This window comes from Rhinolophus ferrumequinum, chromosome 12 (assembly GCF_004115265.2).
Source record: "Rhinolophus ferrumequinum isolate MPI-CBG mRhiFer1 chromosome 12, mRhiFer1_v1.p, whole genome shotgun sequence".
Classification (NCBI taxonomy): Eukaryota; Metazoa; Chordata; class Mammalia; order Chiroptera; family Rhinolophidae; genus Rhinolophus; species Rhinolophus ferrumequinum.
This window is the reverse complement of record NC_046295.1, coordinates 9,699,081-9,721,082: the sequence shown is the minus strand read 5'-3', so window position 1 is coordinate 9,721,082 and position 22,002 is coordinate 9,699,081. Positions and strand designations below refer to the sequence as shown.

General features: G+C 33.9%; 1 protein-coding gene across 2 annotated transcripts in view; it reads left to right on the top strand.

Moving 5' to 3' along the window:
* The window catches only part of ZNF510 (zinc finger protein 510), a 79,989-nt gene that overhangs the window by 15,577 nt on the left and 42,410 nt on the right, over positions 1-22,002 (top strand). For both annotated transcript variants that reach the window (XM_033123579.1, XM_033123577.1), the window contains one exon: positions 18,161-18,256. In XM_033123579.1, coding sequence (XP_032979470.1) covers positions 18,161-18,256 — 96 coding nt within the window. The remainder of the gene's footprint in view (positions 1-18,160; positions 18,257-22,002) is intronic.

Here is a 22,002-nt window from a genome sequence, read left to right as displayed (position 1 = left end):
TGATTCTTCCAATCCATGAGCATGGAATGTCTTTCCATTTCTTTGTGTCTTCTTCAATTTCTTTAAAAAATGTCTTATAGTTTTCAATGTATATTTCCTTCATATACTTTGTTAAATTTATTCCTAGGTATTTTCTTCTTTTTGTTGCAATTGCAAAAGGAATTGTTTTTTTCATTTCTTTTTCTGAAATTTCATTGTTTATATAGGAATGCAGTGGATTTTTTGTATGTTGATTTTTGTAGCCAGCAACTTTGTTGTATTTATTGTTTCTAATAGCTTTTTGGTAGAGTCTTGAGTGTTTTTTAAATAAAGAATCATGTCTGCAAAAAGTGACAATTTAACTTCTTCATTCCCAATTCGGATTTTAGTTCTTTCTCTTACCCGATTGCTCTGGCTAGGACTTCCAGTACTATGTTGAAAAGCAATGGTGATAGGGGACAGCCCGGTGTTGTTCCTGAACATAGAGCAAAGGACTTCAGTTTTTCACTGTTAATTATAACATTAGCTGAGGGTTTGTTATATATGGCCTTTATTATGTTAAGGTATTTTCCTTCTATACCCATTTTATTGAGTGTTTTGATCATAAATGGATGTTGTTTCTGGTCAAATGCTTTTTCTGCATCTATTGATATAACCATATGATTTTGGTCCTTTATTTTGTTTATGTGCTGTATCACATTGATCAATTTGCGTATGTTGAACCATCCTTGTGCCCCTAGTGTGAACCACACTTGATTGTGTTGTATAATCTTTTTAATGTATTGTTTTACATTAAACAATATGTATTACATTAAACAATATGTATTACATTAAATAATGTATTGTTTTACAGTATGATTTGCTGGAATTTTATTTAGGATTTTTGCATCTGTATTCATCAGAGATATTGGTCTGTAATTTTCTTTTTTTGTGTTATCCTTCCTGGGTTTTGGTATCAGGGTAATATTGGCCTCATAAAATGAGTTAGGAAATATTGCCCCTTCTTCAATTTTTTGGAAGAGTTTGAGGAGGACAGGTGTTAGAATGTTTGGTAGAATCACTAGTGAAGCCATCTGGTCCTGGACTTTTGCTTTTGGGAAGGTTTTGGATGACTCATTCAATTTCTTTACTGTTGATCGGTCTATTTAGAATTTCCAGTTCTTCATGATTCAGTCTAGGAAGGCTATATGTTTCTTAGAACTTGTCCACTTCTTCTAGGGTATTGAATTTGGAACATGTAGTCCTTCATAGTATTCTTGCATGATCCTTTGTATTTCTGTGGTATCCGTGGTAACCTCCTCTTTAATTTCTGATTTTGTTTATTTGTGCCTTTTTATCTTAGTGAATGTAGCCAAGGGAGTTTAAGTATTATTAATCTTTTCGAAGAACCAGCTCTTGCATTAATTTTTTCCTACTGCCCTTCTGTTCTCGATTTCTTTTAGCTCTTCTCTGATTTTTATTATTTCCTTCCTCCTGCTGACTTTGGGTTTCATTTTTTTTTTTCTAGTTCTTTAAGGTGTAATGTGAGGTTGTTTATCTGGGATTTTTTTGTTTGTTTGTTTCTTGAGATAGGCCTGTAATGATTAAATTTCCCTCTTATTACTGCTTTCCCTGTATCCCAATAATTTTGATAAGATGTATTTTCATTCTCATTTGTTTCTATGTGTCTTTTGTTCTCTCCTCTTATTTCTTCTTTGACCCAGTACTTTAAAAACATGTTGTTTAATCTCCACGTATTTGTGGTTTTTCCTGCTTTCTTTTCGCACTTGATATCCAATTTCAAAGCCTTGTGATCAGAGAATGTGCTTGGTATGATTTCAATCTTCTCAAATTTGCTAAGGCTAATTTTGTGTCCCAATATATGGTCTATCCTTGACAATGTTCCATGTACACTAGAAAAGAGTGTATAGTCTGATGTTATAGGATGAAGGACTCTGTAAATGTCAATTATGTCTATTTGGTCTAAAGTGTCATTTAAGGCTGATACTTCCTTATTTATTTTCTGTTTGGATGATCTATCCATAACAGTCAATAATGTGTTTAGGTCCCCTACTGTAATTGTCATTTGGTCAATTTCTCCCTTTAGTTCTATTAGTAATTGCTTTGTATATTTTGGTGCTCCCTGAATGGGGTCGTATATATTGATAAGTGTTATGTTTTCTTGTTGTATGAAGTGTCTGTCTTTGTCTTGTTACCTTTTTTATCCTGAAGTCTCTTTCATCCAAAATACGTATAGCTACACCTGCTTTTGTCTGTACACCATTTGCTAGGAGTATTGATTTCCACTCTTTCAGTTTGAATCTATATTTGTCCTTGTAGCTGAGATGCATCTCTTGGAGGCATCATATGGTTGGGTTTTGCTTTTTGATCCAATCTTCTACTCTGTGCCTTTTTATTGGTGAGTTCAGTCCATTTACATTTAGGGTGATTATTCATATATGAGGATTTCCTATATCTGTTTTGTCTTTTGTTTTCTGGTACCTCGGTGTGTCCACTCTTTCTTTTCCTTTTTGTTGTTCTCATTTTAGTGTGGTGATATTCTATGATTCCCTCCCCCCCCCGTTTCTACTTTTATTTTGTTGTATATCTCAATTCTGGATTTTTTTTTTTTGAGTGGTTACCATTAAGTTTATGTAAAACAAAGTTTCACATATACAGTAGTTCTTTTTCTTCAGCATGCTTCTTATCTCCATTCCCCTTTGTAGGTTCAGACCTTTACTTTCTCTCCTTTTGTGTTTTTGTTGTCACAAGTTATCCCTACTTATGCTGTAAGTTGATTTCTGCATTGCAGTAGCGAGTTGTCTTTTTCCTTTTTTTTAAATATATTTTTTTTCTTCTTTACCTTTTATGTTTAAGTTTGTAATGCCCAATTTGGGTAGAGTTTGCCATTTCCTGCTTCTCTCTGTTTGTAATGTTGTTCACGGTTTTATATTCTTTTGTTTTTTTGTGTCAGGTTGAATAACCTCCTTCAGTATTTCCTGTAATGCAGGTCATGTGTTAGAACATTCCCTCAGCTTCTGTATGTCTGGAAAGGTCTTTATTCGTCCTTCATATCTATCTTTGCTGGATATATTATTGTTGGCTCATAATTTTTCTCTTTCAATAGTTTGAATATTTTATTCTACTCCCTCCTGGCTTGTAGTTTCTGCTGAAAAGTCTGATGATAGTGTAATTGGCTTTCCCTTATAGGTTACTGGGTTTTTTCCCCCCTGCTGCCTTGAGAATTCTTTTTTCATTGATTTTTGATAGCTTCAATGCAATGTGCCTTGAAGACCTGTTGGGCTTGAGGTAATTAGGTGTTCCTATTTGCTTCTTGGATTCAAGGATCCAGTTCTTTCCACAAGTTTGGGAAGTTCTCGTCAACTATTTGTTTGAATATACGTGCTGTTTCCCTCTCCTTCTTTTCTCCTTCTGACATGCCTATTATTCTCATGTTGCTCTTTCCAGTGGAATCAGAAAGTTCTTGGAGAGTTCTTTGATTTCTTTTAACACTCAAGTCTCTCTCTTCTTCCATCTGTGTCATTTCCGGATTTCTGTCTTTGATATCACTAATTCTTTCTTCCGTCTGGTCAGCTGTACTATCTAAGCTGGCTATTTCATTCATTTCTTTTATTGAGTTCTTCATCTCCAAAAGTTTTATTTGGCTCTTCTTAAAAATTTCAGTCTCTTTGGTAAAATGTTCATTTTTGTTCTTTGATTGTGTTTCTGAGTTCATTAAACTGCTTATCTGTGTTTTTTTTTGCATTTTGTTGATTTTTTTCTGAACTGCAATCTTGAATTCTCTGTCATTTAAGTTACATATTTCCATGTCTTTACATTCATTTTCTGGAGAGTTTTCATTTTCTTTCTGAGCTGTCTTGTTACCTTGGTTATTCTTGGCATGAAGAAATGAATTATTATTTCTCTTTCCTGGACATCTACCGGAGTGGGTTCTGCAGCAGGTTAATATGAAGAGGTCTTTCTTTTGCTTTCCAGTATGTGTTGCTGGAATGTTTTATTTCCTCTCCCACTGCAGCCTTTTATTTTCTCTCACACTGTAGTGTTTTCTTTTGCACTCTTCTTGTTTCTCAGGATGGGGTTTCTGAAGGTGGGCTTTTTTTCTGTGAGCAGGTTGCCTGGGTCTCAGGGCACCACTTCCATGGGAAGATGTGGAGGGTGATAGAATTCTGAGCTTCTGAAAAGCCAATGCTGCCTTTGCAGCCCAATGCAGAGCCTATGGGTCTCAGCAGCTCTCGTTGCCCCAAAGGGATCTGCCCAGAGAGGTGGGGGTGGGGTGGGCTGTGAGGATGCTGGTGCGTTTGTGGCTCTAAGCAGTGGTGACTACCAGCCTTCAGCTGTCTGGCCCCTACAGCTCTTTTCCTATGACCGCAATTAGTCATGTGCTGTGCATCTGAGCCTGTGGGAATGTCACTCCAGTTCTTAGGGCTGTAGATATTCTGTTCTTTAATCTGACACTCCTACCATTTTTTCTGGAGTCCACTTCTAACACTGGGAGGGTTGAGTTGGGGAAAAGCTCTGGGAGGGTTGGGGGAGTCATTCAGGCTCTGCGTCTTTGTTTTCTGTTTTCTGTCTAGCAGTGAGTGCTTAAACCACAGTTCTCACCCAAGATCTTTGCCTTGAATGCTGGGTTCAGCTATATTATGTGCTGATCTCTCAGGTAGGACTGTGGGCTACAGGGAGGGAGCCTGCAGCCTGGATTCTTCCCTCACCCAAGTCTGCAGCGAGCTCCAGTCTGTGTCCCATAGCCCTGAGTCCTGCATCTCTGCACTTACCTCTTCCCTCCTGTCCCCAGTCGCCCTATTTGCCCACCTTCTGGTAATGCGGTGCTCGGGTTTCAGGCATGCTTGTGTTTCTTAAGTCATACTTTGTTGAATTATAGTTGTTCAGTTTGTTGTAACTTCCCAGGGAGATTTCAAGAGAAACTCCTCGCACCACAATGTTTGTGCTATAATCTTGAGATGAAATTTTTTTAAATTCTGTGGTAGCAATACTTATATTAGATCAAACTGAATCAAAGGGTATTAAAAGGGACCAACAAAGACCCAGCAATTCCACTTCTGGGTATTTATCTAAAGAAACCCAAAACACTAATTTGAAAAGACATATGCATTCCTGTATTCATTGCAGCGTTGTTTACAAGGCCAGCATATAGAAGCAACCTAAGTGTCCAGTGAGGGACAAATGGATAAAAAAGAGGTGATACACACACACACACACACACACACACACACACACACAGAGAAATATTCATCCGTAAAAAAGAGAATGAAATCTTGCCACCTGCAACAACATGGATGGACCTGAAGGGTATTATGCTAACTGAAATGTCAGATAGAGAAAGACGAATGCCATGTGATTTCACTCTTACGTGGAATCTAAAAAACAAAATAAATGAACAAACAAAACAGAAAAAAAGTCATAGATAACAGAACAAACTTAGATGGGGAGGTTTTAGGGGAATAGGTTAAAAAGGGGACAGAATTAAGATGTGCAAATTGCCAGTTATAAAAGCAATCATGGGATGTAAGGTACCATATGGGGAATATAGTCAATAATACTGTAATAAGTATGGTGTCAAATGGTGTACTATACTTATTGGGGTGTTCACTTCATAAGTTATATAAATGTTATCACTATGTTGTACACCAGAAACTAATAAAATATTGTATGTCAGCTATAATTGAAAAAATAAATAAATAAACAAATAAAATAAAAGATCTAGAGTTTCATAATATAATCCTAGACTGTCCAGGATACAATTGAAAATAATAACAAAGTATTAGGTGATTATAGCATATGGCTGAGGTAATCACAGCAGGACAACAAGGACCACAGGGAGCACTCTAGTATAAGGTGCCTACACTACATGCAAGTTGGTGTTATTATAATGTCATTGTAAGATGAACATAGATTACTTTAAAATGTATAATATAAACACTAGGGAACCACTTAAAAAATTTTAAAAGAAGTATGAGTGATAAACCAAGAAGAAATAAAATGGATTTATATAAAATGCTCCTCAAAAGCAGAGAAGGCAAAAAAAAATAAAATAAAATAATTGGTGGGGAAAAACAAAGAACAAACCCAATGAAAGAAAAGTTACCAAAATTCAATCCAGCTCTGTCAGTAAATGATTATAAGTATGAATGGTCTAAAAACATTATGTAAAAGACAGAGATTGTAGGATTGGATGAAAAAGTAAGACCCAACTCTATGATGTCTACAAGAAGTACACTATAAATACAAAGACCCAGGTTAAAAGTAAAGAGGTAGAGAAAAATATGCCATTCTCATACTAATCAAAAGAAAACTGAAGTAATACTAATTTCAAAGTATACCTGAAAACATAGATGAAAACAAGGATAAAGGAAAATTACGTACTGACAAAGGGGTCAGTTCTCTAAGAAGACATAACAATTCTAAACATTTATGCATCTAACAACAGAGCATCAAAACACACAAGGCAAAAAACTGATAGTACTGAACAGAGAAATATACCAATCCACTATTAGAGTTGGAGCTTTAAACTCTGGTCTGTCAATATTGATAGATCAAGAAGACAGAAAACTAGTAAGGATGAAGGCATGAACAGTATTATCAGCCAACTTGTATCTACTGACATATATAGACTATTCCAACAGCAGAATAGTACACATTCTTCTCGAGTATACATGAAACATTCATCAAAATAGAACATATTTTAGGCCATAGAGCACACTTTAACAGATTCACAAGTGTAGAAATTAAAAATGCATCCTCAGATAACAGCAGAAGTAGACAAGAAATCAAGTACAAACAGATACCTGGAGTACTCCCAAATATTTGGAAATTGACCGACATACTCTACATAACGCATGGTTCAGATAAATCAGAAGAGAAAAACTTTTGAAATGAAAATGTATTTGTGAGATACAGCTAAAGCAGTACTCAGGTTAGTTTATAGCATTAAGTATACATAATAGAAAAGAAGAACTAAAGTCAGTAACCTACGTTTCCACCTTAGGAAACTAGAAAAAGTGAAAACAAAACAAAATAAAGCAAAACAAAAAAACCTAAAGCAAGCAGCAAAATGAAATACAAATTAGAGCAGAAATTACTGAAATTGAAAATAGAAAAAACAATAGATAAAAATCAAAACAAGATAGATTCTTTGAAAAGATCGATAAGTTGATTAACCTCTAGCCACGCTAACAGAGAAAAGAAGAAAGACACAAGTTACCAATATCAAATATGAAAGAGGGGTCATCACTCCTGATCCCACAGACACTAATTGTAGAATAAGGAAATTCTGCAAACAACTCTATGCCCCAGGCATCTGTGGACTAGCAGTCTGCCTTGTGCCTTTCTCACTGCTTTTCCTGCCAGCATTCTTTATTATGTGAAACAGATGAGCACTTTGAGTCAGTCCTTGAGGTACCTCCATACAGGTCAGAACAGTCAAACATAATAATTTGCAAAGAAGGTGTGTTCTGCTGCATTTGGTTCAAGGGAGGACCTGGAAAATGGAGGCTCTATGGATATGATATGGCCTGGGGTCAGGTAACAGTAATCGAGGTCATGATACTCGATTTTTACTCACCCTCTACCCCTCATACACTTTCAAGAAATTAGGAACACAAGGGTATGACTTAATAAAGGATATATATGAAACACCTAAGACAAACATCAGACTTTTTGGGAGACAGAACACTCTCCCTCTAAGTTAGGGAATAAGGAAAGGATGTCATGTTTCATCACTCTTATTCAATGTCTTACTCCTAGCTAATACAATAAGACAAGAAACAAAAAGCATATAAATTTAAAAGGAAGAAATAAAATTGTCTATATTTGCAGAAGACATTCTATATAGAAAACCCCCCAAAATGTACTAAAACATTCCTGGAAATAATAAGTGAATATCGTAACTGTAGGATTCAAAGACAATTTACAAAAGTTATTGTTTTTCTGTATATCAGAAATGAACAATTGGAATTTGACATTTAAAAAAAAACTGATAATTGCCATTAAAAAAGAAGGACTTAGGGATAAGTCTAACAAAATAGTAGATGTGTATGCAGAAAACTACAAGACAATAATGAAAGAAATAAAAAAACATCTAAATAATGAAGAGATGTTTCATATTCATTGATTGGACAACTTAATATTGTTAAGATGTCAGTTTTCTCAAACTTGATGTATAAATTCAAGACAATCTCAATCAATGATCCAAGGAAGTTTTAATCACCAAACTGATTCTAAAATTTATATGGAAAATCAAAGGACTTATAATAGCCAAAATAAATCTGAAAGAGAACAAAGATAGAAGACTAATATTTTCCAGTTTCAAGGTGTATGATAGTGGCAAAAGAATACTCTTGTTATGTAGTAAAACAGAATGGAGGACCCAGAGAGACCCACAGAAATATAATCAAGTGAATTTTGACAAAAGTACAAAGGCAGTTTAAGCGGGAAAGGATAGCCTTTCATCAAATAGTGCTGTAACAATTGGATGTCCATGTGTTTTTTTAAAAAAAAAATCATTTAGGCCTCATACCTTACATAGAAATTAACTTAAAATGGATCACAGACCGAAGTGCAAAATGCTACACAAACTCTTCCAGAAGCTAGAAACATGCGGGGAGGTGGGAGGGAGGGAATCTGTGAGCTGGGATTGTCAATGAGTTTATCCACACGACACCAAAAGATAATCCATGAAAGAAAAAAAATCGATATGTTGGACATCATTAAAATTAAAAGACATTGTTAAAGGAATGAAAACACAAGCCACAGACTGGGATAAAATAATTTGCTAATCAAATACCTTTAAAGGACTTGAACTAAGAATATATTAGCTTGGTGCAGAAGTAATTGAGGTTTTTGCAGTTTTTTTTAACGTTTTAAACCGCAATTACTTTTGCACCAACATAATATGAAGAACTCTTAGAACACAATAGTAAGAGAGAGTGATGTCAGCAAAATGATGGACTAGGAAATTCTAGGGTCTCCTTCCCCCATAGGAAAACAGAAAACAAACCTATCTGACCCAACTTTGTCAGACCTCTGGAAAACAAATGTTTATAGCAACCAAACGAACACACCATCAAGAAACAACCATGTTCAAAATGGTAGGAAAAATTTGTAATGTTTACTCACCCCCTACCCCTCACACACACCAGAACAATGGTGGTCTTGGGCTTGAACAGGTGGCAGCCCAGTTCCCCTGTCCTCCCTCGAACCAAATGCAGCAGAACACACTTTTTGCAAATGACTGTGTTTGTTCTGACCTGTGTGGAGGTACCTGAAGGACTGAATCAGAGTGCTCATCTGTTTCACATAATAAACAATGCAGGCAGGAAAAGTAGTGAGAAAGGCACAAGAGAGACTGCTAATCCACAGAGGCCTGGGGCAAGAAATTATGAGTAGAAATATACAATAGACCATGTAAGACCCAGAGGAAAAGCTGGGATAAGACACTTGAAAATTAGGACATTCAAAAGCATCTGAGTCCATAGGAAAATTTAGAAAACTACACCCATGCTTAGGCAAGACATTCTCAGAAAAAAACTAAGAAGACCTTACGCTTTCCCCTCTGACTGATTCCTGTGCTCAGAGCAAACCTAGATAATTGGTGGAGTTCCCCAGAATAGAGTCAGTTTGCAAAGACTGGAAGAGTTTTTTGTTCTCTTTTTGTATTGTTTCATGTTTGAGGGGTTTGTTTCTTTTAGCTCCTAACAATCAAGGAAATCTGTGTCAAAACATTAGCTGAATATGAACTAAAGGAGCAGAGACTTCAGGAATCATACACCATAAGCAATTGACTTTGTAAAAATGTTTGGAAAAGTCTCAAAACAAAAAGACTACCATAGCTTTCAACAGTTTTTGAAAAAGCAGCAAACCCTGGTAAAGAGGAGAATCTGATTTACAGAGTTATCACATTATAATAATCAAATGCCCAATTTTCAAAAAAAGTCACAAGGTATACAAAGAAACAGGAAAACATGGCTCATTAAAGGAATAGAATACATTTACAGACACTGTCTCTGAGGAAGCTCAGACATCAAACTTACTAGACAACACTTTAAAATAACTCTTATATATGATCGAAAAGCTAAGAAAAAACATTGAAGAAGTAAAACATATCAGGAAAATTATATATGAATAAAATTAGAAAACTAACAAAGGGAAAGTAATAATAAAAAGAAACCAAATAAATTCTGCAGTTTAAAAATACAATTTCTGGAGTGAAAAGTTTACTGCAGGGCTTCAACAGCAGATATCAGCAGGCAGAAAAAAGAATCAGTGAACTTGGAGATAGGACAATTGAAATTACTGAATCTGAGGGAGCACAAAGAAAAATGATTCAAGAAGACTTAGGAATTTGTAGAATACCATCAAAGGAACTATGAAAGCTTTATAGGAGTCCCAAAAGGAGAAGAGAAGAAAGAAGCAGAAAATTATTTCAAGAAATAATGGGTAAAAACTTTCCAAATTTGATGTAATACATGAATCTACAAATCCAACAAGCTCAACAAACTCCAAGTAGGATAAACCCCAAAGAGACCCAAACTGAAACAGATAATCTGTCATAAAATAGAGAATTATGAAAGCAATAAGACAAGTGACTCATCATATACAAAGGATCCTTGATACAATTTTCAACTGATTTCTTCCCCAGACACTTTGGAGACCGGAAGGCAGTAGGATGATGCACATAAAGTGTAAAAAGAAACTGTAAAGTAAGAATTCTATATCTATAAAACTGTCCTTTGAAGTGGAGGGAGAAATTAAGACATTCCCAGATAACCAAAATTGAGAGCTTATTACCACTGGAGCTGCCCTATAAAAAAATGTTAAAGGTTGAACATACAGATGGCAAACAGACATATGAAAAAATGCTCAACCTCACTAATCATTAGAGAAATGCAAATAAAAACCACCATGAGATACCACCTCATCCCAGTCAAAATGGCTGTCATCAGTAAATCAACAAACAACAAGTGCTGGCAAGGATGTGGAGAAAAGGGAACCCTTGTTCACTGTTGGTGGGATTGCAGATTGGTGCAGCCACTATGGAAAACAGTATGGAGATATCTCAAAAATATTAAAATGGAACTACCTTATGACCCAGCAATTCCACTCCTAGTTATCCGGAGAAATCCAAAACTCTTAATTCGAAAAAATTTATGCACCCCTATGTTTATTGCAGCACTATACACAATAGCCAAGACATGGAAACAACCGAAATGCTCATCAGTAGACAACTGGATTAAGAAACTGTGGTACATTTATACAATGGAGTATTACACAACCATAAAGAAGAATGAAATCTTACCATTTGCAACAATATGGATGGACCTAGAGAACATTATGCTAAGTGAAATAAGTCAGACAGAGAAAGACAAATACCATATGATCTCACTTATATGTGGAATCTAAAGAAAAGAATAAATGAATGAACTAATCAGAAACAGTCTCAGAGATATGGAGGAAAAACAGAGGGTTGCTAGATGGGGGAGGTAAGGAAAAGGGGGAAGGTGAGGGGATTAGAAAGCACAATCAGTAACCACAAGATTGCATGGGGATACGAAAGTCAATTTGGGAAATGTAATCAATAATGTTGTAAAGATTTTGTAGGGTATCCGATGGACACTTGTCTCATTAGGGAGACTAGCTCAGGGATGATGTAAATGCCTGATCACTGCACTGTACACCTGAAGCTGAAGCTGAACAATAATGAATGTCAACTACGATTTTATTTATATATATATATATATATATATATATATATATATATATATATGTACATATATATACACATATATATATAGTTACAAGAAGTGAAGTACAGCATTAGGAATAGAGACAGTGGAAATGTAATGGCTGTATGCGATGTCAGAGGGGTAGTAGATGGGGGCGGGGGGTTATCACTGTGTGAGGGATATAAATGATAAATTTCTAACTAGTACATTGTTTTGTACACCTGAAACTAATTTAAAAAAATTTAAAAATTGTTACATGTTAAAGGTTGAAATGAAGGGATGCTGGATAGTAACTTGAAGACATATAAAGATATAAAAATGTCCAGTAAAGGTAAATACATGGATAAGTATATAAGACAAGTATTATTTAGTTTTGGTTTATAGCTCCACTTTTTATTCTACAAAATTTAATAGACAAATGTATAAAAATAATTATAAGTATATGTTATTGGGTTCGCAGTGTATTCAGATGTAATTTGTGACATCGGTAGCAAAGGTAGGGGATGGAGCTGTAGAGTTTACATGATTGAAGTTGTAGGTAAAATTTAAATTGTTATAATTTTATGATGTTATATGTAATTTCCGTAACTACAAAGAAAATATCTATAGAATATACACAGAAAGAAATGAGAAGGAAATCAAAATGTATCAGTACAAATGGTGCCAGTAATGGAGGAAATGAGGGCAAAGAAGCCGTAAAAATTAATAGCAGAAAATCAATAGCAAAATTGCCAAAATGCATTATTCCTTGCTAGTAACTACTTTAAATGTAAATGGATTAAATTCTGGCAAAAGGCAGAGGTTAGCAGAATGCATTTTAAAAATATGATCTAACTCTGCTATACATGAGAGATTTATTTTAGATCTAAAGACACAAATATGTTGAAAATGAAAGCTGGGGAAAAGATATTCTGTGCAAACAGTAACCAAAAGACACTTGGGGTAGCTATACTAATATCAGACAAAATAGACTTTAGTCAGAAACTGTTACAAGAGGCCCCCAAAAAAGGACAATACATATTGATAAAAGGGTCAGGTTCACCATGAAGACATAATTATAAACATATATGCACCAAACATCAGAGCCCCAAAACACATGAAGCAAACATTGACAGAGTTGAAGGGAGAAATAAGACAGTTCTACAATAATACATAGTCACCTCAGCACTTTCTTTTAATAATGGATTGAACAACCAGACAAAAGTAAAGGAAATAAAAGACTTGAGCAACACCATAAACTAACTGAACCTAACAGATAAATAGAAGACTCCACCAAACTACAGCAGAATGCACAATTTTTCTCATGTGCACATGGATCATTTTCCAGGATAGACCACAAAACAAGTCTTAAATAACATTTTAAAAAATTAAAGATGTGCTATGTTTTCCAGTCACAATTAATGAAACTAAGAAGTCAATAACAGAGAAAATGAAATGTCACAAATATGTGGAAAACAAACACCACACTCTTAACCAATGAGTCAAGAAATAGCAAGCAAAATTAGAAAATACCTTGAGAATGAAAATGTAAACACAACATACAAAAACTCATAGGTGTGATGAAAGTAACAATAAGATAGAAATTTGTAGCTGTAAACACATACATTAAACAAGAAGAAAGATCTCAAATCAGTAACTTAACTTTACACTTTAAGGAGCTAGAGAAAGAAGAACAAACTAAACTTAAACGTAGATGAAAGGAAATAACAGAGGTTAGAAAAGAGATAAATAAAATCAAGACTAGAAAAAAAAAATCAATGAAACCTAAAGTTGTTTCTTTGAAAACAATTCAGAAACATTAACTAGATTGAGTAAGAAAAAAAAGAATACTCAAATCAATAAAATCAGAAATGAATGTGGGAACAGTACTACCAATTCTAGAGAAATAAAAATAATTATGAGAATACTATGAGCAATAGTATACCAACAAATTGGACAACCTAGTGAAATGGACAAATTCCTAGAAACATATAATTATCCAAAGCTGAATTATAAAGAAATGGGAAGTCTTTAAATATTAATAAATCTACAAGTAGTTTCTAGTACCATTCTCCAATAAAAGGAATCACAGTTCCTTGGAGAAATGACTGATTCTAGGGCCAGAGCATGGAACATACAAGATGAGTGTGGAGGAACCTAAGGAAATCCTCAAAAAACGATGGAGGTATGTCAAACTTAAAGAGCTCACAATAGCCAAAGCTGCAACAATTTGAGCAGTAAAATAACAATAGTATTGGTTTATAATCCAAAGTATAAAGTAGCCATGAGTCCAAATTGATATAAGTGATTGAATAAGTAAATAAATAAATGGGAGAAAACAAAAATCTTCAATACAGAAGATTTCCTAATAATTTATGTAGTTACTCTACTTTCCAAGAGGTTGAGCATAATTCTCTACCTGTCTAGTGGGATATGCCTAGTGACTTCCTTCTAAAAATGCAATACGCCTGGGGGGTGGGTAGTAATTTTATAGTGGAGAACGCTGGCATACACCACCTCAGCCAGGTAATCCAGGTTATGGTCAGTGATAAGTCATGTTGACAGTATGTTCCCTTGATGAGATGGGATAAGAATGGCAGCCACTTTACCTCTGGTCTTTATTTCAATACAAACCCATTTTTTATGAGAAAAGCATCAGACAAACCCAAACTGAAGGACTTTCTACAATGTCCTCTAAACTGTCAATGTTATAAATAAGGCAAGTCATTTACAGTCTAGAGGAGCATAAGGAGACAAATAAATGCAATGTGGTAACCTGGATGGAATTTTGAACAGAAAAAAATAGAGTTAAAAAATTAAAACAGAAGAAACAACAAAAACAAGCACATCTGAATAAAGTGTAGGTTTTATTTAAAAATAATGTCTCAGTATTATTACTACAAATCTGCTAGTAATATAAGGTGTTAAGTGTAGGGTAAATTAGGTGCAGGGTATACAGGAATTCTTTCTATCCATGCAACTTTTCTGTGAATTTAAAGCTATTCTAAAATAAAACATTTATTAAAAAAAAAAAAAAAGAAAAAAAACCTCAGTGCAGGATCACAGCAGCATAATGGAGGGGACAGAGGGAAAAAACATTGAACTGTATGATAGAACAATCGAAATGCCTGAATCATTACAGACAAGAAAATATACTTAAAAAAATGAACAGAGTCTCAGGGGACTATGGATTTACAACAAAATCTCTAACATTTGTGTCTTTGGAATCACAGAAGGAAAGGCTAAAAAACGAAGAAATGTCTGAAAATTTCCCACATTTGGCAAAAGACATAAACCTACAGATTTAAGAAGCTGGACAAACACCATGCAGGATAAACCTAAAGGAATTCATGCCAAGAACTCCTTGACTTTCAAACTTAAGAAGACAAAGAAAAAAAATCTTAAAGAGAAAAATGATATCTTGTAAGGGAAAAACAATTTGACTATATTTATGAAGTGACTTTATTGTGGACAGCATATAGTTGGGTCATTTTTAAAAACCATGTACCACTGTTTTATAGATGAGAAATGAGTCATGTTGGTTAACAGTATTGATCAAGTCTTCTATATTTTATTTTTCATCTACTTCTATCAAATTGAGAAAGTGCTGTTACTGTCCAGCTATAATTATAGATGTGGTTATTCTTTCAGTTTTATTAGGATTTGCTTTGCATATTTTGAAGTAGTGTTAAAAGATAGAAAAACATGTAGGATTGTTTTGTCATCTTGATGAATTATTCCCTTTATTATTGTGCAGTATTTCTCTTTATCCCAGATAATATTCCTTTCTTTTGAATTTTACTTTGATATTAATGTAGCCACTCAGACTTTCTTTTTATTACGTTTGCATGGTATCTTTTCTGTGTCTTTATATTATTTTTAGATTGGGTTTCTTGTAGACATCATCATATACTTGAGTCTTGATTTTATATCCAATCTGTTCACCTCTGCCTTTTTATTGCAGTGATTAGACTATTTTTGTTTAATGTTATTAATATAGTTGGTTTTAAATGTACTGGGTGGCTATTTGTCAACTATTTTCCCAAACTGTTTTCTCCTTTTTTTTCACTTTTGCTGCTTTCTTTAGACTAATTATTTTTAGTGATTCCATTGCATCTACTTTAGTGGTTTATTATCAGTGCTCTTTTCTGTCTGTGGATATGTGGTTGCTTTAGCATTTACAAGATACACCTTTAACTCATCACATCTACTTTAAAACAATAATTTTTACTTCATATATGTTATAAGAATCTTGTAATAATTTTCCATTTTTTACCTTCCATCTTTTGTGGTGTTGTCATCATATATTATAAATCTCACAATATATTGTTGTTGTTGTTGTTTTAAAAGATAATTTGGCCCTTTTTGTTTTTTAAGAAGAGTTCTGAAAATAAGAAAAGAGTTTTATTTTTATCCTCATGTTTCAAGGTTGTGGTGCTCTTTATTTCTGCATATATAAATCCATTAATCCCTTCCCACCTGATAGCATTTTTCTTCTGTCTAAAGAATTTCTTTTAACTTTGCCTGTAACACAAGTCAGTTGGTGATTAATTCTTTCAGCTTTGTCAGAAATGTCTTATATTTGCTAAGTATGGACTTCTAGGTTGACTTTTTTCTTTCAGTACTTTAAAATTGTCACTTCATTGTCTTCTGGCTCATATAATTTCTGACCAGAAGTAGGCATTCATTCTTATTCCTCTGTACATATTATATTTTTTTCTGTCTACTTAAGATGTTCTCTTTATCAGTGGTTTTCAGCAATTTGATTATAATGTACCTTGATGTGGTTTTCTTCATGCTTCTCCTTGGCATTCATTTAGTTTCTTGGATATGAGGGTTTATAGAATTCATCAAAATTTGAACATTTTGCTCATTATTTCTTTAAATGTTTTTTTCTTCCTCCTTTTTTTCTTCTGAAATGCTAGCTACACATGTATTAGATAACTTGCTGTTATGCCACGGGTCACAGATAACTCTCCTTATTATTTTCCAGTCTTCATTCACTGTGGGTTTTTTCTATTATAGTTTTAACTTATCATAGTTTATGCCTTAAAGTCTCAATCTGTCTTATTCCATTTATCCTTTCTTATGTACTTATATTAATCCTGTCCATTGTTTTCTTTTTTGTTTTTTGGTGGATTTGTTTTCTTATTTCAGATATTTTTCATATTTAGATTTTCAGTTTGGAACTTTTTTGTAAATTCCCTTTTTTTTCTCATCATGTTCATGTTTTTCATTCTCTTCTTGAACATATGGAGTATATGTGCTGTTTTAATGTCTTTGATTATTAATTTTATATGTGTCATTTCTTACTCTGTTGCTATTGATTGATTTTTTTTTCTTGATAAGAGTCATGTATCCCTGCTTGTATTCATTCTTAGTAATTTTTTTTATTGGGCTCTAGCTGTTACGAATTTTATATTAGTATGTGATAGTCTTGTCATATTATTTTAAATCTTTTGGGGCCTTTTCTGGAATGTAGTTAAGTTGTTTGGAATTAATCTGATCCTTTCAAGGTTTACTTTAAGCTTTATGTTAGATTCAAACTTCACTTGACTCTCAGACTAACTTGGCTCCTTTACTAAGGCAATAAATATATTCTCCCCAGTTGGTCATAAATTAGGAGGTTTTTCTATCCTGGCTGCTGGGAATAGAAACTTACTACTTCTGTGCATGCTTTGGTGATTTTTCAGCCCCCGCTTTTTCAGGTCTTTCCCCAACCTGCAGTGTTTGTCTTACATGTTTGTACAAGTTAGTACTCAGAAGACCTTTCTTCAGGTCGCCAAGACTTTGTATCAGTACATCTCTTATCCTACAAATACTAGTTGCCAAGGCTTCCTTAAAATCCAATTCTGGGGAGCATTTTCTCAATCGTTGATATTTTGCTTCCCTGCAATTGTCATCAATTTGACTCAAATAAACTCTTATAAGCTTTCAAAAAAAAAAAAATCCAATTCTGTCACCTCATCTTACTGTGTCAGCCAGGCTCTGGTTTGGTCTCTTTTTATGCTGTAAATTGGAAACTCTTTCAGCAGTAAGCTGTGAGAATCATACAGCTCACCTCATTTATTTTCCTAGTCTCAAGTGTCCCTTTCTGCACTGCCTGTTGTCTGAAGTACACAAACCATTTCATATAGTTTGTATGGTTTTTTAGATGTCTGATATGAAGGGGTAAATCAGTTTGTTTTTCTCTATTATAGCCAGATTTGGAAGTCCTTATGAAATCTCTTGTTCAAAATATAGAAATTGACCATTTTAGAATTTAGTGTTATGTAGTCTTGTGATTTAAAGAGAGTGATCTATTATGAGTATAATAAAATGATTTTTTGTTGTGTCACTTCCCCAAAAAAAATTTCTAGTGAGCAACCTCAGTGTGCCACTTCTGAAGCTATACCTTTCTTCACATTCAGGAAGAGTGAAATCTATGCAGCTAACTCAAGTTCTAAATTATTTCCCATTTACAGGGTACTGCTTTACAAAACCAGAACTAATCTTCAGGTTGGAACAATGTGAAGATCCATGGTTAATAGAGAAAGAATTTCTAAGTAGAAACTCCCCAGGTAAGTTACTGAATATGGGTACAAGGCCTCCAAGAAAATTAGATCCAAATGACCAGCTATAAATGAGCAGTTTGAAATGTTTTTTAGCACTCTCCTTTTAGAGGCCTTTACATTTGAAATTTTAGAAATAATAGGTATAAAGTGGACGGTAGACTGATAACAAAGGGAATGGATTGTAAGCATATTGATATTCTGATCTTTAAAAGATAGGAGCTTTTGAGGTGAAAAACTGAATAATGGATGTATATTTAACAATAAAAAGATAAAAACTAAGAAAGATCAATAAAGCTAAAATTGGGAGTGAACAGATCAGAAGAGAAAAACCATTGATTTTATCATGTAATAATGAATTGCTTGATACCATCTAAATAAATAGATGATGAAGGAATTACATGATACAATTAGGGAGGACAACTATTAGAGCAAACTGCAACCTTCCTAATTATTAGAAGTTAAATACATTTAACTGCAAAGAAAACAGACCTGTAACTAGAAAAGTTTCCTATAAAGCTTTATCAAGGTTACCCAGGACCACCATCAGGTTCATTGATTCTCTAGGACACTCAGCATATAGTCATACTCATAGCTAAGATTTATACAGTGAAATGATACAAAGCAAAATTAGTAAAGAGACAAGTTGCATGGGTTGAAGTCCAGAAGAAACCAGGTATAAGCTTCCAGGACCCCAGCAACGAATTGTGACAATAACACATGTGAAGTGTCTATCAGGAAAGTTCATTAGGTACTAGGTTCTTGGGAATCGTTTCAAAATCTAAGTTCCCACATGCCAGCCAATCTTGCAAGCAGGACTTTCTAATGGTAGCTGTCTCAGGCCTGCTGTGTTAACTCTTTTCTGCACAAAAGCTATACAAACACGCTACATAACAGAGTAAAACAAACATATCTACCATATCAACTAATGTAAATGGATTACATTCACCTATTAAGAGAAAATGCTATCAAATTGTATCAAAAAGAAACACCTAAAAAAAATTTAGAAAGTTCAAAATATAATCATGAACTGTTAAGGCAATAAACATAAAAATAACTCAATGTTTATGTAACTAGTATTTAAGGTTCAAGTCAAGTCAAAAAGGACATTCTAATAATGTGAAAAGATAATTTTTATAGGATATATAAAAGTTTTGAATATTAGTGTACCAAATAAATTATCATCAAGAGACATAAAACAAAAAGCTGCAAGAGTTGAAAGGAGAAATAGGAACACATTTCATATTATAGACCATACTACGTCTCTCTGACTATACAGAGCCAGTGGACTCTAGAATATTGTTCAGCAAACTATGGCCTTTTGGTCAAATGCTGCCTGTTGCTTGTTTGGGTAAAGAAATATTTACTGGAACATAGCCATATCCATTTGTTTATGTATTTATACTACAAAGCAGAGTTGAGTGGTTGCAATAGAGACTGCATGGCCAGCAAAGCCTAAAACATTTACTCTCGTCTTTTGACATAAAAAGTCTACCTACTTCTGGTCTAGAAATTATAAATAGCATGTTTTATAAAATGAAACTATTATGTGTCTTTCAAAACTCTATCCTGAAAACAAAGAATAAACCTTTTAAATGACCTTGGAATATTGACAAAATGTAAAAGTATTTTTGGCAACGTCAGTGAGTTCCACAAAGTAGGGATATTATTGTTCAATAACACTATAAATTGCAAACCATATGAGAAAAATTAAAATCCCTTTATCTTAAAATCAGTAATGAGTATATATCTTTTAAAAACCTATTTTATCAAATATTGTACAATATCTGGAAATTTTTTTAAATGGAAAATATATTTATTAGAACCTCGGGACTATAGATAAAGAGCAGTGCCTAGAGGGAAATTTTTAGTCTCATGTACTTATTTTAAAAAGCAAGAAATTTTTAAAAGAAAACTAAGTGAAACAAAAGACGTAATAAAGATAAACTTATAATGGTAAAAATTATAAAACTAAAGAGAAGTTCTCTGAAAAAAAAATTAATTAAAATAGCTAACCTCAGCTAAAAAAAAGAACAAAACACTATTACTCATGTTAAGTTTTGCTTCAGATTCCTACTTCTATAATACCATGTTTCCCCGAAAATAAGACCTAGCCGGACCATCAGCTCTACTGCATCTTTTGGAGCAAAAATTAATGTAAGACCTGGTCTTATTTATTTTTGCTCCAAAAGACGCAATAGAGCTGATGGTCCGGCTAGGTTTTATTTTCAGGGAAACATGGTATATCCTTGAATACTTTAGCCTATATTTTATCTCTTCCTTTTGTAAAAACTCTTTAACCCACTAGAGTGTGTCAAAAGAAAACGAGACTGTGCCAGAGCTCATACAGTTACTGAATGAATGCCTTTCCTCAACTGGATTATAATCTCCAAAACAAAAGTAGTCTCAGTTTTACTCTTCCTTACTCTGGTATGTTTTTAATAACATTGTAGGTTGATTCCAAAGCCAGATGGAGAGAGGTATTTCATACTGATTCACTCAGAAAACACTACATCCATAAATGCAAATGCCCAAGTCAAATTTCTGGGACTTTTGAGTCATCAGCACTGGATCTGAACCCTTGTGCTCAGTGACAGAGCTCACTAGGGAATTCTGAGGCACACTGCTTTTTATGGACCACTGACTTCATTTATATTATAGAAGTGAGTGAAGACTATCACAGTGAGGCTTTTATTTTGGAAAGGTGAGCAAAGCTGCGTAAAGTATAGTTTATATCATATAAACTATATGTTGTTGATTAAAAGGTGAACCATTAGCTAGGTACAACCAAGAAAGAGTTGCCCAATTAACTATGGTTTTGCCATCAATTTGAAGATACCTCCTGATTTTGGTGATTGTAATTACTTTAAAAATCACGAGTAATACATGGGTGCTCTCCATGTATTACTTGTTAAAATGAATGATTCAGGCAGTAACCTCTTTCAGATTTTAAAAGAAATGTTGCTGAAATTCATGAGAAGATATTAGAATCCTTTGTTTTTTTAATTAAGATTTGGGAGAATAGTTTTGCCCTGCCTGAAGGGGCATCTAGATTCTAAATAATTCTAAAGATAGAATGGAGGATTATTTAGGGAAAGAATGTGAGTATAAAGTTATTGCTGGAAATGAATCATGTAATGGGAACTAATATCCTGTCAAGATTAAAGCAGAAGATACTGTGGACTGATAGAATAGTAGCTAGAACATGTAATGAGCATGTAGTTAGTGTAACACTTTTTTTTCCTGAATCACATTACTTAAATCTTTCATATGCTGGTACCTAGGGCAGTGTATATTCAAATTCTTCAAATATTTTTAGCATAGGTAGGCCTGACACTTTTTGCATGGAGTGTGGATAGCAGCAGAGCAACGGCAGTCAACTATGCACAAGAAACTTACGGTAAATGAATATAAAGGATACTTGTAAAAGTTCTAGGGCCCGTTTGAACCTATGATCCTTAAAATTCTCACAGTCTATAAAAACTAGATAGATATGTTAAAAAGTAGATGGAAAATAGAATTAAGGATTGAACAGGGACTGGTTTGGGAGAAATGAGGGAGCAAATTGAAAAGAGAAAAGTTAAAATTTGATAGTTAAGATACATTCCCTATTGAACAACCTTGATATAATACTAAGGCCAGAACCAGGATATAGTGGGGACTTCAATATAGGTGGAAAAATTACTTTAACTCTCATCAATTTTTTTCACTTCCTGATACATTTATGTTTCTGTGACTTATACTACGGAGAGAAT